The 27,374-nt window shown below is 41.0% G+C and overlaps 2 protein-coding genes across 3 annotated transcripts in view; one reads left to right on the forward strand and one right to left on the reverse strand.

The window, feature by feature from the left end:
• LOC139473242 (uncharacterized) overlaps nt 1–15,279 on the forward strand; it is a 40,045-nt gene extending 24,766 nt beyond the window's left edge. Inside the window, exons 2-7 of one of the 2 annotated variants that reach the window (XM_071255774.1) lie at nt 7,995–8,114; nt 8,309–8,368; nt 10,349–10,417; nt 11,220–11,524; nt 12,952–13,056; nt 13,699–15,279. In XM_071255774.1, the coding sequence (XP_071111875.1) occupies nt 7,995–8,114; nt 8,309–8,368; nt 10,349–10,417; nt 11,220–11,524; nt 12,952–13,056; nt 13,699–14,217 (1,178 nt within the window). In that variant the 3' untranslated portion in view covers nt 14,218–15,279. The remainder of the gene's footprint in view (nt 1–7,994; nt 8,115–8,308; nt 8,369–10,348; nt 10,418–11,219; nt 11,525–12,951; nt 13,057–13,698) is intronic. The other variant, XM_071255775.1, reaches the window with a different exon arrangement.
• Nucleotides 15,280–22,103: 6,824 nt separating this feature from the next.
• On the reverse strand, nt 22,104–25,470 carry LOC139473209 (uncharacterized). Its single transcript, XM_071255730.1, has 3 exons — nt 25,412–25,470; nt 23,581–23,638; nt 22,104–22,947 (listed from the first exon to the last, which is right to left on the reverse strand). The coding sequence occupies exons 1-3, from the start codon at nt 25,415–25,417 to the stop codon at nt 22,175–22,177; spliced, it is 837 nt and encodes a 278-aa protein (XP_071111831.1). The 5' UTR covers nt 25,418–25,470; the 3' UTR covers nt 22,104–22,174.
• Nucleotides 25,471–27,374: the final 1,904 nt, after the last annotated feature.

Raw genomic sequence — 27,374 nt, forward strand, 5'->3', positions numbered from 1 at the left:
ATGGCCAATTGTCGCGCTTTTGTTAATTTTGACAGGTTTTGCTTGTTGTTGTAAAGGTGTCAATGCGACAATGCGACAACGAGACAATGTCCCTTCCATAGTAATCCGTGCAAATAAAACTGAGTAATGAAATAGAAGTCTGACATGCCAGTTAAAAGATAGAGTGTTGCAGCTTCTGATTTCATAGATCTTCAAGAAGGGGTTATCAATAATGGGATGGGTGATGAGTTCAACTGCATACTCTGTGATTAACAATAATGCTCCGAGTCAATACATTTTGTCAAATGTATGACATGTATTACGTGAATGAACATATTTTTTATACTCGTCCATGTTTTTGACGGACAAAATAATTTACATGCTCGGTAAAACTGAGGACGGGCATCATTGTGTGTTTCCGTGCTTTGTTCAGGTGAACAATTGACTTGTCCTTGCATGTGTTTGTGACGGGTGCCACTTGTGTGGCAGGAAACGCTCACCTTTTCCCGAACACCCATTGGGTGACCTGAACCACTTCGGATTTTTATCCCACAGCAGTCTGATATACCATGATATAACTGAAATACTGAAATACTGCACAGTTGAAAATGATGTTTAATGCGATTACCGTAGTGTGTTACTGCAACTGTTAATATTTTGTGCAGTGATGTTATGTAATATGTAAAAGAAAGCATATTCAATTATCCAATTGATTTGAATAGAATATACTTGCGTCAGTGTATTTTATTAACGCCCCAAATCGTAATTTAAACACATAAAATAACAGATCACGCATGGTGCCTTGACTTACTACTAGATTTAATCGGCCACCCCGGAATAAAATAGTTCCCCCCAAAGCGAGGAACATATGTTTTAGTATGTTTACAAGAAATATATTCCAAACAATATCCTCATAAGATGAGAAGATCTTTTACAGAATTACCTCAGTAAGTCAATTACAATGACAGCGTCGTAATACATTTACATCAAGTACAATACGTCAAAATGGCCGACACGATAAACGGGACGGGAGATATTTTCGAAGTTGTTAATTAACCTGTGGCTATTTCAAGCCTTTGTCATCACTGATCAATTGGCCGATCATTGAAAGGTGATTGTGAAGATGTGTCAAATAGATACTAAGGTAAATTCATAGATTTCTGTAAATTGTCACTGCGACATTTTCCATTTTTTTTCGTGTTTTTTTTCTCTCTGGGATGGGTTGTAGCGAGGGTATCCTTAAATGGGCTTGCAACCACGCTTCTGTATGAATTCGTACCAGGGAATTCCAAGGGTTTTCCCCAGGAATGTGGAAGTAGTCAGTGTTTACGGCTTTTCAAGAATACAGTCACGTGAAGAACGTCATGTGACCGACCTCGCGTCCAAGTCGTATATCTTGTAAACTTCACATTAAAAAATTAGTTATTGTTATAACCAAATGAAACACAACCCATTATCCTATAGGGGTAACTGTACATAGCCGTTACCACAATAAACTTAGTAACATTGTTTGGTTTGACTTCTTGGCGCGTGTCTGAATTCCATTAACATGTAACATATCCTAAAACTAGCTTATCAGCAAATCTCGCTGCACTGCGCGCGAGAGATACTAGAGCAAGGCATGCCAGAAATACGAAACCTAAAGCTTCCGAAAGGAAGCCTTGGACATCACGTGCGTCGGGGGACCAGCACCATCTGATTGGCCGTTAACAGTTGTACAAGGCGGAGCAAAAAGCATCGTTTTTCCGTCCATTTTACGCTTGAAAAACTCGACCCTTTTCTGGACACTTTCTAGACGCTGACCAATTAATCAATTTTAATGAATTTTTAGTCGTTTTTCCGTCCAATGACCATATACGGAAAAAAACGACGTTTTCGTGTTTGCAGTGTATGAATATTAAAATTCATAATCACTTGTCAATTTGACCAAAATGTCACCTGTTGTAAGTAGTCACAGATGCACACTGATTCTGACAAAGTGTGATCGTCGTTGACACAGACAGACAACAGATTAGTTTTATTCACAGATGTGTATCCTGAATTTGCCACCACACTTCATGGGATTGACAGTTACAGCCCAAAACGCTCACAGTACTGAGTGCTTGAACTGAGTAGTTTATGAGTTTATGAGTATTTATCAAAACCTGTTAAAGCTAACTCAGTTCAATGACATTAAGTGAGTGAGTTGGGTTTAACGCCGCTTTTAACAGTATTCCAGTTATATCACGGCGTGTCAGCTTAATGTGGGAGGAAAGCCCGAAGTGATGCAGGTCTCAGACGTTTACCACTTCGATGAAACCCACGAGCACGGATATGGTGCTGACAAACCTAGAAACATGATCGGGGTGAACCGGGATTCGAACCCACAATCATAGGTTTCTGGCGTGCCCAAGGGACGCAACTCTGCACATTTAAATGAGTAAGGCACCAGTGACCAGTTAACAACCAATCAATGATAAAGTATACTGAACCGCCAAAGAAACGTCACAATGGCTAGATATGCGAGAAATCTTATTTGTAAACATACTTTGAGACATATTGAAAAGATAAAACTTGGCAATTTGCATTGATGACTGCCGTGCAACGTCGATACATGACATGGATGAGGCGGTTGATGAAGGCCATAGGCACTTGAGCCCACACGCCCGACGCAGTTCAGCTGCAGTTGTCGGCCTTGGTCGGACGTCATTCAGCCGTCTTTGAATCTCGTCCCACAGGTGCTCAATGGGATTTAAATCGGGACTGAGGGCAGGCCACTGCATGGTTCTGATGCCATTCTGGTGGTGGAAGTCTCTTGTTGTGGGCCGTGTGGTCACGGGCGTTATCATGTTGAAACTCATGGTTGCGGCGACGTGCCAAATGAGGTACTGCGTGGGGTCTCAAGAATCGATCAATGTACCGAGCTGCTGTGACACCATTGCCTCTCCCTGGAGCGATATTCTAGAAGACCACAGGGCCGACCCTCTGTGCACCCACGGACCACCCTACGAGTCTGTCTCAACAACACAAGCATACGAATAACGTCATCCATGGCGTCGCCTCACTCTGTGTGTGTCTCTCTCTGTCTCTCGCTGTGTCTCTCTCTCTCATCTACTGTTGAGATACAGTAACGGTTCTCTTCTGAGAAGTGGACTCTTCTTCACCGCTGGTGGCGCCGATGCTGGTGCTGTGTTGCCCACTGAAAACGGTCCCAGCGATGATGTGGTGTCAGAATGGGTCCTCGGTGTTGCCTGTGACAGTGGAGGTGTCTGTTCGCCAATCGCCGAGGCACGGTGTCCGCACTAATGTGTCGCTGGTGTGTCCCCATGGTCTGTCGATCAGTTTCCGCAGCAGTAACAAAGCGATTTTGAAGATGCTGTCGCACAATCTGACGATTATAACGTCGGATGGAGACCCTCGGTCTTCCACTACGTGGTCGGTCATCTGTAGTGTACGTGGTCTGGTACCATTGCTGGAGCATGTATATGGTCCTTACGTGGACTTGAAATGCATAGGCTACTTGCCAGGCGGTTTGTCAAGCTTGCAATAGGGCTTGGTGTCGCTGATTTCGTGTCAGTCTTGGCATGTGGTAGCAATTCAATAACGAATGAATATTATCCGATTTGGGTGAATTTTTATAGGGCAAGAAATGGGGCTACGCATGTGCATTTCAATTTGCACGGAACTCACGTGCATCGGGTTACCATGGCCGTTGCCGTGATGCGTTTGGTCGATCGGTTTTATTGTCAACTGCTTTGGGTTTTTTTATCATCAAATTTCATTTTTCCGGACAAGGTAATATTAAATATTTTAAACTTTGACAAAAATTACCCAGATACTAAAAGGAGTTTGTGTGTTTTTATGGGTTTTATAGGTTAAGAATAGCAAAGAAAATTACGCTGACTTCATTCTGGATCAGTCTCGTCTTCAGTTGATCGATTCTGCGTTGTATATCACAGAACTTCTTTTTTGGTGGGAGACGTTGGCCGGCCTGGTACTGTAGCAGATTACACTCTGTCTTCTGCTGTTCAGCTCCTAGAAATCTTATCAGCTCAAAGATGTTGGAATGGGCTTTGCCGATGACTTTCTTTAAGCGTCCATGCCATCCCTCCAGGTGGTTATTGGTGCGAGGGCCGTCGTTGTTGAAATGGTTCCAAGGCTCCTTCTCTGTCTCAACCCAGGTTGTGGTGACGTAGTCGCCGAGCTGGACACAGCGTTGGTCGTTCGGCATGTCAGCAATTGTCTGGAGCCATACATCATCAAATTACAGAAAGAATATTGTAGATATATATTATTATCATAATTGGATTGTAATAATAACATATATTGTCATAAGAAACATAACTTATTTACTCTCAATGCTATATGTATGGGGGTCAGGGATGACTTTGCCTTCTGTTTGAGATTCTGCAACGACTCTCGGATCTGTCAAATATACAAAATCACATTTAAGAAACGCAATATTTTAATACGTGTTATACGTAGTTACATTTGCATAAACACGTTTATCTCATACAGTCAAAGTGCATGATAATACACCAGTACAAAGATATCTACTTCCGCGTGTAGTTGGTAGAAACGTGTACTGTAACTGCGCGTTTGCCATATCGAGAATGATGACAGACTATCATGTTTCGGAGATTTATAACAGTGAGTGAGTGAGTTGGGTTTAACGCCGCTTTTAACAGTATTCCAGTTATATCACGGCGTGTCAGCTTAATGTGGGAAGAAACCCCGAAGTGATGCAGGTCTCAGACATTTACCACTTCGGTGAAACCCACGAGCACGGGTATGTTGCTGACAAACCTAGAAACATAATCGGGGCGAACCGGGATTCGAACCCACAATCATAGGTTTCTGGCGTACCCAGGCGACGCAACTCGGAACAGCGAGAAATTAGAGTTCACCATTTCAGTGAACACATTTCAGTTTGCGTGTACATATTTCAGTTTTTGACACTAACCAAGGAGTTAATCCCCTCCTAAAACAACACCACACACCAAAGGCGTACCGGCGGTCGTCGTCCTGCGAATGGAAAAAAATCGAGGGGTCGTAGTCCTGCGAATACCCCATTTTGTACGCGACAGATGATTGTTAAGACCACAAATTCTATCTACAACCGGACAACATGGTTCTTTATGTTAATTTCCAATATCCTTCTATAATGTTAATGGCAAATGGTAGAGTCCCCCACAAAACTGCCTCTTATTAATCCTTACCAAAGGAAAATAAAACATGGGGTGTGGGAAAAAGGAACATATCCCTAAGTGAGAAAATAAAACACTAGTGGTGGTGATTGCTCTAGCATAATTGTACTATCTGAAGCATAAAGTTGGCGAACGAACCTCATTATATTTCGAATCACCTGGAATGAATTATATAGGCAAAAATTCAAACGACAATTTCCGCAATCCACAAACACAATCACTTAATTGCGAACATTTTCCGACCCGCGACAATAGTGTCAACTCGGTGCTTTCCGAAACAACTAACGCGTATCTAAATTCACTCCATGTTCTACTGTCGGCTTGTCACAACGGCTAGACATGGACCCTAGTGGAACGGATCACGGTCCTAGTGGAACGGATCACGGTCCTAGTGGAACGGATCACGGTCCTAGTGGAATGGATCACGGTCCTAGTGGAACGGATCTCTGTCCTAGTGGAATGGAACACGGTCCTAGTGGAATGGATCACGGTCCTAGTGGAATGGATCACGTAGTGGAATGGATCACGGTCCTAGTGGAATGGATCACGGTCCTAGTGGAATGGATCACGGTCCTAATGGAATGGATCACGGAGTGGAAACCCGGTCCCGTGTTACATGTATGGCACGCGCAGGCTCAATGGGTTACCCACGCGCTGCACTCCCGGTGCACCCCCGTGTCACATGCGTGTTACACGCGTTTTCAATGCGTGTTGCACGCGTTTTCAACGCGTGTAAGGGGAATCAACTTCTGGACAGTAGTGTACATGTATCTTCGTTAATTGATCTGATTGCAATGTGTCGCAAGCTTCTGCATGCTGGGCCCAAGTTTTAAGTTTCAAGTTTTATTTAACGTCATGCTCAGTAAAAATTCATCAGCTTAAATATCTCGTCAACTTTGTTCACTCCATCTGGTGTGCAAATACAGCTTAATCAGGGCGTCCCGTGCCCGACGATCGCGTGGTTGACAACTAATTTCACCAAGCCTTGCTGATAATCGTTTACTGGCCGTTTCATGAACATCTGGGTGTCTGCTTTGCAATCCTTTAATAGGGTTGGTTGGTTGGTTGGTTGGTTTGTTGTTTAACGCCGCTCTCAGCAATATTTCAGCTATATGACAGCGGTCTGTAAATAATCGAGTCTGGACCAGACAATCCAGTGATTGATATCATGAGCATCGATCCACGCAATTGGGATCCATGACATGCATCAGCCAAGTCAGCGAGCCTGACCACCCGATCCCGTTAGTCGCCTTTTACGACAAGCATACGGCAGATCATGGTAGAACAATGATTGTGATATAAACCACGCATTGTTCTTCGCGATTTTATCTCATAGCAATGTTATATATATATATATATATATACACACACACACACACACACACACACACACACACACAGGTGTATATGTATATCATGAAACAGGATTAGCCTCAGAACAGATACCTTTTTACTCCGCTCAAGCATTTAAATTTTTTGTAGTACTGCACGCGTCCATTGACTTACACATTAAGGCGACATTTGTTTTTATTTCTTGGTTTACGGATTTCAAACTCATTTCAAAAGTGAGGTAGGTCAATTTAAAAAAAAGTTCAGAGATTTTGTTAATTGAATTTTGTTAGGTAGGTATAAAACATATGCTGGAGTAACAAAATTAAAACAGCTAAATTTTTCAGGAACATTTTACCATATCCCCGGCACTCACCGTGTGCACAAATGGCAATATAACAATATTCATGTCATGGGAGGAAATGCATGAAAAACGCTGCTATTTTGGCAGCATTGGTGACGTTTAACTGTTTCAACACCAGCCAACCAGAAGATTACTGCCGTGACACCAAGTTCCGGAGACTCTTGTTGGATAGATGAAGCCAACATTTATCAAGGAAATTAATCTTTGCTACTACTTTGCTAAATCATTCATAACATCCAGATTAACGACATATGAAGCGAAAATTTAACAATTTTCGGCTAATATAAGATTTCATTAAATCCACCTACTTTTTTTATTTTCATTTGTTTACGTTGTTAGAACATCATTTTAAAAAGAATTACGAATAATATCTGTCATCACCCATTTCCCGATGAAAGTGGCTGTCTGCTCACTAACATGAGGTATTACCTTCGTTTTCGAAGCTTTGTATCATGTTTGGTTTGTTTGTTGTTTAACGCCTCACTCAGCAATATTCAAGCTATATGACGGCGCTCTGTAACATAATCGAGTCTGGACCAGACAATCCAGTGATTGACATCATGAGCATCGATCCACGCAATTGGGACCGATGACATGTATCAACCAAGTCAGCGAGCCTGACCACCCGATCCCGTCAGTCGCCTTTTATGACAAGCATAGTCGCCTTTTACGGCAAGTATGGGTTGCTGAAGACCTATTCTACCCCGGAATCTTTACGGGTCCGAAGCTTTGTGTGAATAACACATACGTCGAAGTGTACATACATGTCAGTGTACATTAACAAAACTTATATTGTTTCACCGACATAATATGCTACAAGGTTCGTGATTGGTCTAATTTAAGCACGTGACCTAAGGCAGCCAATCAAATTACAGAAACGGTACTGTCCTCGTATATGATAATTTCAGACTCTGACGAAACATTTGGGTTAAATCATGTTATTCTGAACGTTTTAAGCATGAAATCGCGATCTATATTGAAAATATTGAACTTCGTGGATGCATAGAGCCAAGAGTCCTTTTGGACTTTGAAAGAGGCGCATCCATAAACCAAGAGATAAATATGTCGCCTAATGTACTGTCTTTGTGTCTTAGCGAGGTCAGAGGATAATGCCATATGTGGTGCTTCCTCTTCAGGTTACAAAAAGATATATGTGTTCGCACCTGTCGTCATTCTCTTGCTGGTGATGTGCTGGTACAGACACCAATCAACGCAAAACTCTATGTCGTATACAGACAACATGACAGAATTTCCTGGTAATATTCAATTTTATTCATTCAACGTTTCTGATTGCTTTTTCACTTGAATGTTATTCATTATTCACCATGGGATCATGGGATCCCTACACGGTTAAGGGATGCAACTCTGTCTTCATAATTCTCGTATATCAGAAAATAGATCAATACGGTGTTTTTTTTAAGTTAAGGAAATATATTTCTCTTTTTTTCAGGTAAAATAGTCGACGAATCCTTTAGAAAACTATTGAATCTCTATCAGAAGAAACTTGAAGGTACGTCTGTAACACGTGTATTGTTTACATACGTGTACGCTAGATTTGTGTTACGATTTCAGTACTTCTGTTGTTGGATGGGTTGAAATATTTATCAAAATAATAATCTGTTATAGACAAAGATAAAATGACAAAAAACTCGCATACAGGTATTACCGTACCGTCTTTTCTCCGTACCGCGTACCATACTAAATTGTTAAAATAGCTATCACTGTTCGGGACTTGTATTATGGATAACAAACATACTCGCTTGTTCATTCAGCAGGGAAGAGAGCAACGAAGTGAGTGAGTGAGTTGGGTTTAACGCCACTTTTAACAGTATACCAGTTATATCACGGCGTGTCAGCTTAATGTTGGAGGAAAGCCCGAAGTGATGCAGGTCTCAGACGTCTACCGCTTCGGTGAAACCCACGAGCACGGGTATGGTGTTGACAAACCTAGAAACAATCTGGGCGAAGCGGGATTCGAACCCACAATCATAGGTTTCTGGCGTGCCCAAAGGACGGTGCCTTAGACGACTGGGCCACCAGTGACCAATTAACAAAATGCCTGGATAAGAAATGTGAGGCAAATCCTTAATAAGTGTGGTCTTAAGGCGTTTCCAGCCAGTGGCTAACTGCGCAGATAGAAAAACACAACTTTAAAAGATCAGTTTTATCAAAATTGGAGATCTGACGTCGAGAGAAGTTCAAAAGTGTATTATTATAAATCTTTAAAAGATATCCCGTCATTTGAAAACTTTCTTCTATCTAAACAAATTTATTATCCTACTCTAAAACATAGAACCTGTAACCATAATCTACCTGTCAAAGTTGGCCGTTGGCTTGGTATAGATAGAGAATTTTGGACATGTAAACAGTGTTTGTCGCCAGCTGTAGCCGATGAATTCCACTACCTGTTTAAATGTGAAGCGTCCAGTGAATCTAGATCTAAACTTATCTCAAACAAATATGTGCAATATCTGAATATAATAAGATACAAACAATATATATTTTCCAGAAATGTAACAGAAATTAAGAACCTTGCAAAATTCATATGTATAATAGATACATGTAAGTACCATTGAGTGTAACTGTGTACATGTGTGTTTGTTTATGTAAGTGTTTCTGTTTAAATGTTCATACAAATCTTCAAGCAAAATGTTTATCGCCAAAAAAGTGTACAGTATAACCGACATCTTGTTAAATATAAATTATTATCACGTTAAGAAACTTTTTCTTTTCTTTCTGGTTCTTTATTAGAAATATATGATGATAAATTAAATGATGATGATGATGATGTATGTGTGCATGCGTGCTTGCTCGGGAGATGAAAAGTATGGATTATATACAAGGTCCACTCCAGAACATGATCACATGTGTAGTGTTTGTTAACACGCCGTGATATAACTGGAATATTGCTAAAAGCGGCGTCAACACCAACTCACTCACTAACTTAATGCAATCGATCTATTTCATAAAAGCATTTAGTCTTAAACATCATGAATCAATCACCAAGAAGAATAGACATAAGGTCCATATAGTCCATATAGCCCGTTGATGTCAATGCTTCTAGCCAAGACGAACTTCAACCATGGACGACTCTCTCTTGATGAACTCTTGAACTGATATGCGTTCTTGTAATTATTTGTGGATGAGGACAGTAGGCACTGAGAAGAGCTGACTGCTTATCGCTGCATTCAGCAATATTCTAGCTTTTTGACTCCGATCTGTAAATAATCGATCCCGGACCAGACAATCCAGTGACTAATCCAATGAGCATCGATCTACACAGTTAAGAAACAATGACATGCATCAACCAAATCAGCGAGCCTCACAACCTGATCGCATCAGTCACCTCATCAGACAAAAATTCTAACCCGGATCTTCACAGGTTTTCTTTCATATTTATCTATTAATCTTTTGTCAATGACGTATATATATGAGATACGGCACAAATTGTCTGTAAAGATATTCATAAAATATTTTTTTATATTTACAGCGTTGCAGAAGTCCAACCTCTGGTCGACTATTCCAGAAACACCTACATGCAAAAAAGACATGAATCCATGTGAGGCTTAACATTGATTGTTTTATAATGAAATACATGTTCATAAACAAATGCTCTTAAAAGAAGCATAGGTGACAAAAGGAATAGGCAGAAAAGATAATGGAATTGAACGCAAGGTGAATACCAGTTTCACAATGAGTTGTTCCTAATAGCATATCCGAGCAAGACCATCAAAAAAGAATAAGCAGTTTCTGTTTTGGTCTGTATAAGCACTCGTACTGTCCTTGCCCAGTGCCATCTTTGACGTTAATGTTCATGGGTAAGGCCTCTCCACGGATGGGGAGGTTGGCTGGAAATACCTGCGACACGGAGACGTCGTAGCACAGTGGGTCGACTGATGCGCCGACCAAACGCTGTTGCTACCGTTTCTGTCGCTGTGGCGAACGTGTTGCGCGCATGCAAAGTGTGCAAGTTCCTGATCATGCCCTGTCCTGTGTTGTACCACTGTCTAACGATGGTTGCAGAGTCCACGATTGAAGTGTTTTTTCAATCTGTGTGTGGTTGGATCCGATTCGCCGCATTCTTAAAAGAAGGGTTCGGCGTTGGTTTGGAACAAACGTTTGCAGTGTTTTGGTGGCTGTTTTCAGCCTAGTAACAATTTGATAACGTTTGTTATTGATGGTCAAATCCAATTTTAAAGTGTGTTCCTTCTTTTTCACGGCATTGTTTAGTATAAAAAAAATGATTAAATGGTGTATATAAATTGATACCTCGCAACTAAATAGTGTGCAAGAATCTCACGTTTACGTCATATATAAAATTTTTACAATATTATATTTGTGCATCTTTTGTTGATTTTTAGCATCTCAATGTGTTGATCCAGAATGTCCTCAGGATTTGCCAGAACGCCCTGTAGTCAGACTCCAGAATGTTCTCAGCTCGATGCGCCCAGAGGATATGACAACACTGAAAAGAATGAGTCAGTTGGAGGAATTGCAAGTACAACCAACAGGAAAACGGATTCTCTTCGTTACGGGAGCATCGTCGAACCACTTTATGGAATCCCAAGCAATGCTGAAAAACTTTCATGAAATCATCCCAGCACACTTTAGTAATTATTCACTTAGGTACTATGATCTGGGACTTAAGCCAACAGAACGCGCTCAGGTATGTAAACCATAACTATCCTCACTAGTATATCTTCATTCCTCGATATGTGACTTAAAACGTAACTCACTCACTCACTCATTCCTTGATACATATTTAACACCCATTCACAATCACAGATGCGTTGTGAGTCTGTTTCGATGGACACGATTCCATCATTAGCTTTCCAATAGATATAAACAGTATTAAAAATAAGTGTATTTCATTCACCTTGAGTCCTTTCTTGAGCCATTTTGAGTTTGTTACACTGTTGCGATGCAGCTGATTTGGAGCCAGGAATCTGTTGAAAAGCTGCTGATTTAGGAGTTAGAATCAACCCGTTCGGGGCTCGTTGCTTCTACTTCCGGAATCAGCAACTTCTCATTGTGGTCTCCATCATAAACACATCTGGGAACACCTTGAAGGTCTTTTCTCATACTTACTGTTCTTAATCCTCAGTATCACATCATTTCCACCTTAAAGTTCATATTATTATCAGATTTTTTATACCAAGGATGAATCCTTCCAGGCCGGGGTTGTGAGTCGCGTTCGAAAAAAGTATTTTGATAAGTTGTTGACTGCAAGCTCACGAGCGGGAGAAAATATGTACAACGTCAGTAAGAAACACAGATCGTGGCGTCACTTCCGAAACGACGCTCTGTTTGCGAGTGGGTGAATACGACAATCAAGGATGGTAAAATGTTTGTTTCTGACAGTAGTCGGACCATTGGTTATTTATTAGTAGTTTCTTATTTTGAGTGAGTGAGTTAAAGTTTAACGTCACATCGGCAATATTTCAGCCATATCGTGACGAAACAAAATTTGACATTGACAATATATGTTAAACTGTATAAAATTCTGCCGACGAAGGGCAGTATAATAACTATAATATCACAGATTTACATAAAACTAGTTAGAGAGCATGTTAAAATATATCATCTTTTTGCAACACAATATAAAAACAGGCTATATATCGCCAACAACTGAAGGTAGATCACCACGCTAGGGTCCATGGGGACTTACGGTACTTTTGCTACCTGCATGGACCCCAGCAGGATTTACACCATCACTTCAGTGGTTGGCGATTATTGTCAATTTAGCCGAATTAAAAGAACATCTATTCTGCGAATAAATTCTTATTTTGAACAATCCACTAAATACAAGAGTTACGTGTTGTTTTTCTGCGTTATTCTTAATGCAAACTGTTCGAAATTGCGTCCATAAGGCGTGCCAGAGTCCTGTAGTCGTGGGTTAGAATCCAAGATTCAGCAAAATATATGATATTTGGTATGTCAGTCCGTGTCCTTGCCCTTGGCTTAACCAAAGAGGTAAACGTTTAAGACCTTCATCGCTTCAGGCTTTCCTTTTCTTTGAAGCTAAAACGTCTTGGTATAACTGAAAGCTGTGATAACCCTACTCACCCCTGACACATTGAGCATCTGTTTCAGCTGGAAAAGCATTGCAAATGTGATGTTAAAATCTTCCCAGTGCAAAAGTTGGACCCATGGATGAGGCGGCTTAATTGTTACATTTGGAAACCCATGATAATACAGGTGAAGTGTTTGGTGTACTGCTTGAATGTGCATGGATGGTGATTTGGATAATTTCTCCTGTTATCTATGAGAGCGTCTTACTGGATACAACAACAGTTGCCAAAACTTTTTCCTGATCGCTGAAAGACAAATAAAATGTACAAATATGGCGCCGAAATATGATGCTCTTTCTAAAGATCAGTATATCAACTGTCAAAACATATTCCTTAAAGAAAGAATGCGACCCCTCTCAGAAATTTAGAATTTCAGGTGTGTTATTAAATCAATTGAAAGGGTTCAAATGACTCAGAAATTGTTCAGTTTGAAATTTCAGCACAAAGGTTTCATGACTACATGAATAAAACGTTTTCAAAATTCTCACGGAAGTCACGCTGCGGGTTAAGTTACAGCTTTTCTCGTAAAAAGGTCAACTTTGATGGCGGTTCCATCTTAAAAGAAACTCAAGACGCCAAAACCAGAGAACAGTCAGCCTTGATCATGATTATGTCGAAAGAGATGAAAATTATATAAATGGAGCACTGATAATCAGTGATGGCGCCATGTGTTTGGGAAAAAAGAAAACAATTGTATATATTATTATGTATACCTTATATTTATTTACATGTTTGTTAATGAAATTACTATGCAAATGGTGACTTTCAGGCAAATATAAAGGCTGCTGACATTGTGGTGTGGTTGGACTCTTCTATCAGGCTGCCGAAAGAGGGAATTGGGAAATCTGTCCAGGACGTCCTCCTGCAGGGGCTGACCATCGGAGGAGTAGGAGGACGTGCTCCACAATTTATTGACACAAGGATGATGAACTATTTCAATTCCACTCCGTGCATGTACTCCCCATTCACCATGATAGAAGCCAATTTTATGATGTTTCATAATGACGAGTTTGTGAGGGATGCGATAATTGCACCATGGGCGACGTGTGCTGTTAATCATAATTGCATGTGTCCTGATAATTCGGTTCTTTATTGTAATCATGCCATCAACAAGTATGGGAAGTGTCATCGGTATGATCAAGCTGCAATGAATATGATTGCTCTGCAGTTGTTTGGAAAACATGTCGAAACTTTACGACCTAAGAATCTTCAATATGAAGTTAAAAGAGGGGACACTTTTCCATATTTCAATCATTTAGATTCCCAGTTTAAGACAAAAGGTGCCTGACAAGCAGCCCAGAGACTGTCCATATTTGATTATCATCCTCTTGAATCTGTTCTTTTGTGTGCTTTTGTTGCGATCTTATTGCACGAAGTATCTTCAGGAAGACACTTTGTTGACGTTTTCATAGTTTTAATGAATCATATGATGCTACCTTTTGGCATCATTGATGGTTATGGGCTTTTTTACGTTTGTAGTCTCCACGGACACCATGCCAATTGTTACAAGGTGAAATATCCATTAATGTCAAAACCGTGTGCAAGTGCTATTCACATATTGCTTTAAAAGGCTCACTGCATGAACTGACCTTGCCTTAAAGAAATTCTAAAGCTGAAAAAATTGATAAGAATATACACCTGGGAAAAAGTAAAAGGCCACCTGAAAAAGTAATTGTCACAATCATATCGGTAATGTCACGAACAGCTATCCTAAGCTAAGAATGTAAATGTTTGATGCATGTGTAGCAGGTTGAAATCACTAAGTCAGTATGGTTTAACGCCGCATTTAGCAATATTCCAGCAATATCACGGCGGGTAACATCAGAAACGGGCTTCACAAATTGTACCCATATCGGTTATCCAACCCGGATCTTAGGTTTGACGAGCGAACGCTTTAAGCACTAGACCGCCCCACGTTGAAATCAATCCCTTCAACATTCACTGAGCACAGGCTCAGGTGACTCTCCTCGCCCAAATAACCACTGTAGCCTCAGAGCCCTCCCCGTTGGGCTCAAATTACTCCCCTACATTTTTGCAGCATGATAAGAGAGAAATCTTGCAAAATAACGTTCCACTGTTGTATTATAAGGAAACTTAAACCGTGAGTATTCGGGGTGGAAAAGGTCTTCAGCAACCCATTCTTGCCGTAACAGGCGACTATGCTTGTCGTAAGAGGTGAATAATGGGATCAGGTGGTCAGGCTCGCTGACTTGTTTGATGCATGTCATCGTATCCCAATTGCGTGGATCAATGCTTATGATGTCAATCACTGGATTGTCTGGTCCATAAATGCTTTTTGGTTTGGTTTGGTTTGTTGTTTAACGCCGCACTCAGCAATATTCCAGCTATATGACGGCTGTCTGTAAAAAAATCGAGTCTGGACCAGACAATCCAGTGATTGATATCGATGACATGTATCAACAAAGTCAGCGAGCCTGACCACCCGATCACGTTAGTCGCCTTTTACGACAAGAATAGTCGCCTTTTACAGCAAGCATGGGTTTCATACACGGACCAGGGGGATGTTTTTTTTTATACTACAGGTTATTCCTGTGTGAAGTCTGACATATCTGGCCCGAAACTTCAGATGTAATATTGTTCACACAGATATCTCTGTTGACCTGAACATATATTCCATTGAATCTGTTGTTCATGCAGTGTTCGTACATACATGTATTTTCATTTAAACTGTACATCTTCTGATGGTCATTCTGCCTTTGTGTGAAACAGGCTGTTTACATTTGAAACCCTCCTCCTCTGACGAACAACTTATTTGGGAAGTAAGGATAAGAATTAATGGATGAACATCTTCTTTATTACATTTAAGAATCTTAATTGTAATAAAGAAGTTGTTCATCCATAAATTCATATCCTTACTTCGTACTCCAACTGGGGGCACGGGTGACCCAGTCGTCTAAGGCGCCGCGATTCGCTGTGCAGAGTTGCGTCCCTTGGGCATGCCAGAAACCTATGATTGTGGGATAGAATCCCGGTTCGCCCCAATTATGTTTCTAGGTTTGTCAGCACCATACCCGTGCTCGTGGGTTTCACCGAAGTGGCAGACGTCTGAGACCTGCATCACTTCGGGCTTTCCTCCCAAATTAAGCTGACACGCCGCGATATGACTGGAATAATGTTAAAAGCGGCGTTAAACCCAACTCACTCACTCACTCACTCACTCACTCGTACTCCAACTTATAAATGCCTATCAAAGAAGTTATTTGGGACGTAGTCGGTCACGGAAGGTACTTATGTTTCTAGGTTTGTCAGCACCACTCACTCACTCACTCACTCACTCACTCGTACTCCAACTTATAAATGCCTATCAAAGAAGTTATTTGGGACGTAGTCGGTCACAGAAGGTACTTATATCTGTGTTGCGAACTTTGTTTTGGCATCTTTCTGAAGGAAAACAAGAATGCCAGAAGTGCCATTTGTTTAAATTACAGGCTAATTTTAAGTTTTCAAAAACAGCAACACTGCCCAAAATACTTTTTGTCAAAGGACATAAACAAGAAATGATGAATGTCATAGACGCTTATCACTTTCTTGCAATTGAAACCAATGAACCCGGAAATGATGCTGACAAACCTAGAAATATCAGAGCCAAACACGAATTCGAACTCACTGTAATAGGTTTCTGGCAGGCCCAATGGACGCTACACTGTAAAGCTATTGCAGTGTCTCGGACTGAGCTGCCCTTGTCCCAGTGCAATTTGGGTGTAGCGAAAGCATCATTATATAATGATACAACCAAATAAAACAGGCAGAATGCACTTGTATATCCTTTGGTTGTTGGCTTGTTTGTATTATAAACCAAAACGATACAGTATATATTTTATTAATTAACCGTAACAATTAAAATAGATTTATCTATCTCTTCTTGAAACTCTACAGGGTTACTTACTGTGCCGAATAGTTATATAGGAATCAAAGTTAGTATACATGTATGGATGTTTTCCTCAGATTTGCCAGATGAAAACGCCACACGCATTGTTTCTTTTAGAAATAAAAACATATATCATAGTATGAAGTCTGTAGCCATTACAAACGTTATCTTGCCTTAAAATAAGATATTCGTTACTGAATAGTTACACTCTATATCATTCCAGTGGAGCGTTGGGTGGGGATTGAGTCGCATTAATTTGCAGACGCACTAATTTCAAGAGATTTCATGTACCTTACTTGGAAATGTTCCCATCTTACCATTGTGAATAGAATATGATAATACTATATCGAACCTGAACACCTATCATATCCGATCTAAGTAATCTTGACGAAAGTATCAAATTGTAATTCAAGGGCGATTACTCTGGATGTCACGATGTCTGGTCAGCAGTTCGCTAGCATTATTGATGACGATATTGTAGATTCTAAAAATATTAACAATATTAAATTTATTTCACAAAATGCATTCGTGGTCACATCTGGTCCCTCGGAAGTTTCATATTAATGGATGACTGGTGAGCAGTGATGACACCAGGTTTTCACAAAAAAATAAGTCACAGACAGCTGTTACATACAGGACATGGTGTATCGATGATCTTGGATAAAGTTAATCTGAAAGGATTAGTGTTATCGGTGCAAAGCTTAAGTATACGGCATACACCGAAACCATTATAACAGAAAGTCAATAGAAGTGCGAGTGTATAGAAAAATCATATATATGACTTAATTTTGTATAACATATAGTTTCTATTTCAGAGAAACCTATATTCAAACGGTTAAGACCTACTGTTACGAGGTAACAGCCTCATCACAGGAAGCCATGTTTTGACCATAACGTCCATGTCTAACTGAATAACAGAGCATTATTTATTGACAAATGGTTATTCTTTCAGGAAAAAGCACAAGCTCTAGCTTTTATGCCATACATTTGGGACCAGCGCAAAGATTTTTTCAAACCTCATGTCCGACATAGCAGGGACGATTTACAATTTCCCCAGGTGTAAATTCACTTTCATGTCTAAGATCAACTTAATTTTCACGGTTACACACAAAATAGTTTGCAACATTATGGTTTGGTTTGGTTCTGTATTGTTCATACCTATCTATCAGAAACAAATAAAGCAAAGCGAATCTGTCTCTGCTTCAGCGTTTCATGTAACAAGTGTTCAACACGATTATAACAATGTTAATTAAAACAAAGGAACGTTAACGCATCTACCAGAAAGACAAATGTCGCCAGGCCATGCTGGAAAACCTTTACAATAACAGTGAACGATTTGACAAATGTGCAGATGTGCTAATGTCTTCGATGTAAACTGGGGATTGACAATACATGAAAGTCACCTAGCTGCAATCTGTAAAAATGTGCTTGACACTTGTCGGATTCATATGGAAGAAAAGCCCCAATTGATGCAGGTCTCAGACGTTTACTACTTTGGTGACACCCACGAGCACGGGTATGGTGCTGCCAAACCTAGACACAGAATCGGAGCGATCCGGGATTCGATTCCACGATTATAGATACCTGGCGTGCCCAAGGGACGCAACTCTGCATAGCAAATAGCAGCGCCTTAGTCAACACGGTCATCTTTGTCCCCGATCTTTGTAGGACATATTTTAGATAAATAATATAAATGACGAGCTCCTGTCTCCGTTTCCATGATAAGAGAGAAATCTTGCAAAATAACGTTCCACTGTTGTATTATAAGGAAACTTAAACCGTGAGTATTCGGGGTGGAAAAGGTCTTCAGCAACCCATTCTTGTCGTAACAGGCGACTATGCTTGTCGTAAGAGGTGAATAATGGGATCAGGTGGTCAGGCTCGCTGATTTGTTTGATGCATGTCATCGTATCCCAATTGCGTGGATCAATGCTTATGATGTCAATCACTGGATTGTCTGGTCCATAAATGCTTCATACACGGACCAGGGGGATGTTTTTTGATACTACAGGTTATTCCTGTGTGAAAGTCTGACATATCTGTCCCGAAACTTCAGATGTAATATTGTTCACACAGATATCTCTGTTGACCTGAACATATATTCCATTGAATCTGTTGTTCATGCAGTGTTCGTACATACATGTATTTTCAAGGTCAAGGTCAAGTCATGACAAGACGCGTGTGAGAGTGCTCTGACTAAATTTTTTTAAATCATCACAGAAAAAGAGGCCCAAAGAGTTATTGCACAATTGAGACATCTGAAGCTAGTGTCGAAGTACCTGGAAAGACAATGGGGGTGAGTTTAGAACAGTGGCGGGTGAGAACTGGCTCATTCTTTGGGAGTCGACCAGGGAAAGTAGCCATAGTCGATGGAAGCCATTATCGTCGGCCTGTCCCAGTCGGACTTTTTATCAGACTGACATTCTTGTGCTGCCTCTTGATCGTGATTAGCGGGTCAGTAGAGCCAAATCCTGGTCCCGATTTGAGATCGTCTGACCAAGCGCCGAAGAAAAGTTCTACACAAAGTGAATTAACTTATTGTCAAGAAAAGGGAGGTAACCCGACAGAGCCTAGTCTAACTGACATTATGAGCGCTCTTCAGCGAATGGAGACAAAATTCGAGAAGTCGCTTCAAAACATCCGGTCAGATGTCAATAAAGCTACGAAGCAACTCAACGAGTGTGTAAAAGACTTTGAAGCTGTGCGCAAAGAAAATCGTGTGCTCAAGGAAAAGGTTAGCAGACTTGAAGATTCATTTAAAAGAAATAATGTAATCATCATGGGAATCCAGGAAAGCGAGAAAGAACTGTGGACAGAGACAGAAGATAAACTTGGCGGGCAAATGCTCAAACTATGGTGGGGGATTAGGGCCATCGCCATATCGCCCTGAGACAACCACGCGGAATCGTGACAAAACGATAGCACGGCGCGGCATCGCGACACGATATAGCGATATTGCGATACAGCTCAAAACAAAGTAGCAATAACGGGCAATGACATGTCGGTATCACGACACGACATCACTATTACACGACACGACACGACGTAACATGACACAACATGGCGACAACACGACACAACATTGCGATATGGTAACGCGATACAGCTAAATGGCGATACGGCGATAGTTATTTTACGAAATAAAGTAAGCGGGAACGTAGGATCATATTGATCATGAACATCTCATAATATGAGAGCGGGATGTAAGTTTGATCAACGCACTCGTAAGCAGGCACGACGGCACCCTGTATCTAACCGTTGCTCAGTTGGTGTAAATCCATAACAAATTATTCCATCCTAGTCGGAAAATGTGTTTTTGGTATTCATTGGCACGCCGACTAATCAAATGAACTAATTAGTAACGCGTAATGATCACCGAATCCTACAAATTAGGCTAATGCTAATGCTCTGTTGTGTGCAAGATGAATGTCATTTTCGCGAAGTAAAATCAAACATCAGATAACAACAGTTCAGGTTATTGTAAAATGTCACATCCATATAAAATCCTAAAACGAGAATCGAAGGTACTTGCAGCTGAATTCAAACAAACTCCTATTTGAGGATTTTACGGCGCATCTCTCTCTACACCACTGCTGATATCAGTGTCAAACGCAGTATAATTCGACATACACAACTGATACCGTTCATATTTTAAATAAATTACATAATTATAAACAGGTGCCTAAGCGGAGGGATGACACTCAACAGGACGTTCTTCGAATGAGGGTCCTCGTTTACCACGAGCGGCTTAACGCTTAGCGGGTGTCAACTACTCAGTGATTATATGGAAGTCACGATATAGAAGTCAAGATGGTATCACATTTTTAACTAGCTTTCTCTACTCCAACCACAATATCTGTTAACGGACATACATGCAGTGGTAGGACTTACCTAACTAGACAAATGCTGCAAAACGCCAAAGAAATGTTTGATAAGACACCACATTCTGTTGAATACATTTTTTTTTGTCTGAAACCTCTCACATAAAATATGATATTGGTGTCCGATGATCTTGTGATGGAAATTAGCTAAGCGGGAAGTTAGCTTATGTTAACCTTGTATACAACGCACTCTCATCATTTGGGGATTATCGTAAATAATCTTTAACAATCGGCCTACCCTAAAGGCTCATGTGGTAGCCCAATACGTTTAAATACACACATTTTCATTTTGTTGTCCAATCCCCGTTCAGCACATGATTACACAGATCTAGCTTCACACATCTTTCCAGCACAAGCAAAATACTTGACAGATTTATGTCGAGGTGCTGTGGAAGGAGGCAAGGAGCCTGGTTGGGCACTTCTCCCTTTAACAATCGACCCTAGAAGATCCGGGGTGGAACAGGTCTTCAGCAACCCATGCTCGCCGTAAAAGGAGACTGTGCTTGTCGTAAGAGGCGACTAAGTGGATCGGTGGTCAGGCTCGCTGACTTGGTTGATGCATCTCATCGTATCCCAATTGCGTGGATGGATGCTCATGATGTCAATCACTGTCTGGTCCAAACTCGATTATATACAGACCGCCGTCATATAGCTGTAATATTGATGAGTGTGGCGTTAAACAACAAATAAACCAAACCATAATACAGTTAGGTTGTGGGTTACGTTCATACGAGATATACTTGAATTACATTCCTCCATGGCAGCCCTGTTGGCTTCTTAAAATATATTGAATGTCTTAAGCTACAACTTTGCCAAGGGTCATGATTTTATGACAAAGTGCAGATTTTGTCACGAAGCGGCTGCACTATATTGGCAATCTTAAACTTATATATGTGTATACACACACTTACTCCAATCCATACAAGCTGAAATGACATCTACACCATAAACACTGGATGTATGTACGATGTATCATGACAAGTTATTGTTTAGTGGAAAGCTCGATTCTGACCAGTCGCCCTCAACTTCCTCGTATAATAACAGGTCGATATAATACAAAACAAAGGGAAGGAAAAAATGCGTAAATTATGTAACTATTGATACATAGAAAACGAAAATCATGTTTTGCTTGTTTATGAGGCTTATGCTCTGTGTAGATCCCACCTTACTGATATATTCGATTCTAATGTCTGTTGATGACATTGGAATTGTTAGACCTTTGACTATGTTTGTTTTTCATACAATGCAATTACGAAACAATAGTGTTAAAGTTATGTGTAACAAGAAGACTGGCTGCACTGACTGTCTTTAACCTTCATTTATGTTGCAAATAAAATGACGATGACGAATAAGCAGATGACATACATTGGGGAACTGCATTCCACATAAGACAAAAACCGGAAATCTGAATTTGCACCTTTATATAGAAGCAAATACAATCACACAATGGTGAAGATCAGAAAGTTGTGAGGAATTCATCCAACCGCAACTTCAGGCCCGGTGTCAAATGAGATGGCGAAATTCTTGAACCATGTGTAACAATCACGAGTTGGGGCCCAGGTTGCGTTGCTCCCACCAAAGAAGGTGGAAAAGAAAATGCCATCAATTTTGACATCACTTTGTGACCGTAATGCTAGGTTGTAATTGGCGTACACCACCTTCCCATTGTACAACGTCTTAATCGCCCCATCCGTGCTCCCCGGGGTGTTCAGCTTGATTGACTGTGCAATAGTCTGCCATACGCCACGTTGAAACCGCCACGACCCTCTGCCAAACGAAACGCCCTTCACCGGATCACAAATATTTTTCGTACAGAAACCAGGGAGTTGGTGCGATTGGTCAGGAACATAGCCGTAGACTTCTCCATCCCCATTATCTCGCCACATAAACCTTGTAGAGAAGCAGTTGTCTGAGTGTCTCCCACCTGAGCAATTCGCCAAACCACCATACAATCCAGGAAGTTTGCCGCCTATGCGGAAGTCGAAATTTGGGTCGAATCTAACGTCATAACTCAAGGTCATGGCGACACGTGGTTTGGTTGGAGTGGCAAAGAACTGCACCTTGTTGTTTGGCCCATGGTGGCTGTAGCTCCCCTTCTCATAAAAGACTTTCAGAACGAGGTTGGAACCTCCATTTGGATCCGGAACTACTGTTGCTGATCCGTTGACATCTTCGTCGGTGACAGGACTGTGCATGCCATTCCTGAAGTACGCGGGATCGAATTCATTGTGCGTCCATACAAGGCTTGCTGTTGAAGAGAGGAATTTTAAGATGATGTTGACGATTTTAAAGAATATACACATCTAGGACTTTGCACATTGGTAAATTTTGTTTTACGCCGCAGTCAGTAATATTTGACGTGACCTGAACAGGTATAATTGTTTCGCCAGATATTGACGTCTGCCTTCAATTGTGTGCTTTAATTAGACCGCCTCTGTGGTCTAGAGGTAGAGCGCCCGCCCTGAGAGCGGGTTCGGTCCCGGCCGCGTCATACCAAAAGACGTTAAAAGATGGTACTTGTTCTTACCCTGTCCGGCGCTCGGCAGTAAGGAGCTAAAACAAGGACTGGTCGGCTCGGAGTCAGTATACCGTATACTGTATTAGCATCACTCCGGACTAGTACAAGCAGCCACACATAAACACACACGTGCAAGCACGTCGCTATATAAGTGCAATAATCTTGGACGCGACGTTAAACTCCATTCCACCTCACGTCACCTGTGTGCTTTAATATGCACGAAAAGGGACACCATAAAGTATTACATGATAGGAGATCTTCAAAGTGACTGACTTTACCAATGCATGCTCTTTATTCACAGTATAAGATAATGAATGTGTTTTCACAAATGTATCTCCAGTGGACATAATGAAAATAGCTCACCCTCTGCTGTAGTCAGAAAGAAGAAGAGTAGATACGTTAAGATCTCCATTGTCCACATCTGGTCAAGGTAATGAAAGCAATGCATTACTATGTTTTACTTCTTTTCAATAAATGCATTCATTTGAAAGTAACAGATCTCATTATATACGCCATCCTGATTACCGGCCGGACATTTGCATTATACTGAATATCAGTATATTTTGTAACCATCGATCAGTCATGTTGTCATGAATGCGCTTCTGCAATTAAGTAAAATGAAATGGTTAGTGTTTTTACGTTTGGCGTTGTGAACATGGTAATAAAAATGTTCAGCTTTCTGTCATGACATAGATGGTATTTTAGATTTTTCCTTCATGTCAATCGATATACTTTATTCCTCAAAAGGGAGCAAGGTGGCCCAGTCGTCTATAGCGCCGCGATCCGCTGTGCAGAGTTGCGTCCCTTGGGCACGCCAGAAACCTATGATTGTGGGTTCGAATCCCGGTTCGCTCCGATTATGTTTCTAGGTTTGTCAGCACCATACCTGGTGGGTTTCCCCGAAGTGGTAAACGTCTGAGACCTGCATCATTTTGGGCTTTTCTCCTACATTAAGCTGACACGCCGTGATATAACTGGGATACTGTTAAAAGCGGCGTTAAACCCAACTAACTCACTCACTCACTATTCCTCAAAATATGTAGTTTATTGAGATTCAATGGAGGCTGTTGTTGTTCATGACACAGTAATGCTTAAAGCATTATTTGAAGGATAAGCACTCAGTCTTGGTATAATGATCTATACCGAAACGTTTCAAAAATAATACATTAAAGAAGTCATTATCCATAACCGTGTTATCCATGTCAACCGTCAACTGACAAGCTGGCAAGCTATTCACTGATAAGAGCATACTGTAACAGTCTCATGCAATCTGTTGGTTTCACAGGTCTATGGCATACAGTGGAATTCTGTGTATCCGGACGGTATCGTCCATCAAGGAACCTTCCGGATTAATATAGTCCCAATTAGCAATTCATGGGTGTAGAGTTAATATGTCCTTGTCAGGTTGTACTCGTTCGGTTGGTTGGTTGGTTTGTTGTTTAACGCCGCACTCAGCAATATTGCAGCTATATGACGGAGGTCTGTAAATAATCGAGTCTGGAACAGACAATCCAGTGGCTAATGTCATGAGCATCGATCCACGCATTTGGGATCGATGACATGCATCAACCAAGCCAGCGAGCCAGACCACCCGATCCCGTTAGTCGCCTTTTACGACAAGCATAGTCACCTTTTACGACAAGCATGGGTTGCTGAAGACCTATTCTAACCCGTAATCTCCACGGGTCTGTACTAGTTTGGAATGACGGGTCCGGACCAACGGGCATCGTGTCGGACGCAAAGCAGCGACCCCTACATTAAGTTCAAGGTCACCCTCCTTCATGGTCGTCGACTCTTGTCCTCGCTTTTTGATTTCAAATGTATATCACAGTGGCAATACCCTGATCAACCTACCAGAATACATTAGTGTTCAAACAAAAGCAACAAAACTCTTTCCATATTCATAAGAAATATCTGCCAAACGCAGAGTCGATTGTTTGACTATATATCAAGAGCAGGTGTTTTTACAATGAAAGTTTACTTAAATAGTGAATGTAGGTTCTTCTATATTCTACCATGAATGCTTGACTCTGATTGGTTAAAAAAAATTCATTTTTGCTAAACCCGTTTAAATATATAAAGCCTTTTCACTCAAAACACCGTGCGTATGAATACAGCTATAGCCTACATATCGAGGTTTATAGGTTTATATCTAAAATCGAAGCCCCGTCAAGCGGACAAAAGCGTAACATACCTTCATTCCTGTCTGGTAAGAGAGCAATGAAAGCAAGATGAGAACACTCTGACCCCCATTCTCAAGACAGATAACACACGCTCCATGTGATCAGTTCACAACTTAAAGGGCGATTACAAAAGTTGATTCAGTTATTAATTTATATGTTACTCACCGTAGTTAATTGTATCAGACCATGATTGTTATGTCAACGTCAAAACGACGGCACGGAATGTGCCCTGATGCCAAGATGCCCTGATGCCCTGTTACATAAAGTCGCCCGACTGTGGTGCTCTGTCACCTTGTTCTTTATTTAAAAGAAGACCGAAGACCCGGGTTTGATTCAGCACATGGGTACAATTTGATAAAAATTTGCTGGAATATTGCTAAAAGAAGTATGAAACTATACTCACTCACTCTCTCACTTTAAACTTTACAGCAGGCAAAGTTTTTGCATATATTAAGTATTTCTGTTAACCTTCTGGTAGATCCGTGATGATTCCGGGATAGAATAGGTCTTCAGCAACCCATGCTTTTGTAAAAGGCGACTATGCTTGTCATAAGAGGCGACTAACGGCATCGGGTGGTCAGGCTCGCTGACTTGGTTGATACATATCATCGATCCCAACTGCGTCGGTCGATGGTCATGAAATCAATCAGTGGATTGTCTGGTCCAGACTTGATTATTTACAGACCGCCGTCATATAGCTGGAATATTGCTGAGTGCGGCGTAAAACAACCAGACAACCAACCAACAGCGTGATTTAATGTTAATAGCATTTCTTCTTCAAGAGGTAGCCTTGTTGTTAAAGCGTTCGCTCATCACACTGAAACCCCGGGCTCGATTTCCGGCATAGGTACAATGTTTGAAGTCCATTTCTGGTGTATGGTGGCATGAAACCATAGTCACTCGCCCACTCACTTATTCTTATTTTGACTTATACATTTGATAAGACTGTGAGGCAATATGTTATTTCTCACGCCTATACCATAGATCAGGTGCATGGTGCATGATGTAATCATAGGTTTCCGGCGTGCAACTCTGCACAGCGAATCGCGGCGCCTCAGACGTTTTGGCCAACCGTGTTCTCCGTCGGATACAGATATGGGTGTATCTGCAATGTTAATGTTAGTTTAATTTACAATCAGTTGTACAAGTAAAACATGTCCACCGTTGTGAAACCGAGTTGGAATTTATCCCCAGCAATCTGTACGTCTAATCTAATTGGCAGGATTGGTGACTTGGCAGGTAGAGCATCATTGTAACCTAACAGAGGGGATCGTTACTCACGCTATCAGTCTCTGATGACTGTTCAAACTGCTGTACAGTGTCATATTTTAGTTTGGTTACAACCAATAGATTCAAATAATACCATCATTAGATGAGAAAGATCTGTGTAAATCTACGACAGTAAGTCAGTCACAGTGAGAGCACGTCGTAATACATTTACATCAAGTACAGGACATCAAAATGGCCGACATGATAAACGTGACGGTTGGAGATTTCAGAATATTTTGATGAACCTGTGGCCATTACACGTGTCAGGCATCACTGATCATTTAACCGATCATTGAAAGGTGATTGATAAAACGATTTGTCATGTAGATACTGGGTTAAAATTACACATTGCTGTAGATTGGCACTGTTAGTCTAGACACTGATCGAGTTGATAGTTTTAATTTAATGTGCATTTCTTCGTTTTGTGCACTAAATGGGTCGTAGCAAGCATATATTCTCGAACGGACATGCCGTCAGACTCTTTGACTTTTCTTATGTATGCTAAACTTATAGTGTAGTGTCTAAGTGATCAGAAACAACACTTCTGTATTTTTGCGTTCACGGAAATTCCTAGGTATTTTTCCATGTACATGTATGTGGATGTAGTCCTTTAGTGTTTACGTCAATTGAAGAATACAGTTTCGTCAAAACGGTATGAACGCCAACGTCTGTCGGTTCTGCAGTCATGTGATCGACCCTTTGTCC

The sequence above is a fragment of the Haliotis cracherodii genome, unplaced genomic scaffold (assembly GCF_022045235.1).
Source record: "Haliotis cracherodii isolate W230 unplaced genomic scaffold, xgHalCrac1.p SCAF_27, whole genome shotgun sequence".
Lineage (NCBI taxonomy): Eukaryota > Metazoa > Mollusca > Gastropoda > Lepetellida > Haliotidae > Haliotis > Haliotis cracherodii.

What these genes read in the sequence shown, in the direction of transcription:
- LOC139473209 (XM_071255730.1), bottom strand. An exon ending in CTTTCTGACTACAGCAGAGG is followed by an intron (nt 22,948 to 23,580) that starts GTGAGCTATTTT and finishes TCTCTTCAACAG; the next exon opens with CAAGCCTTGTATGGACGCAC.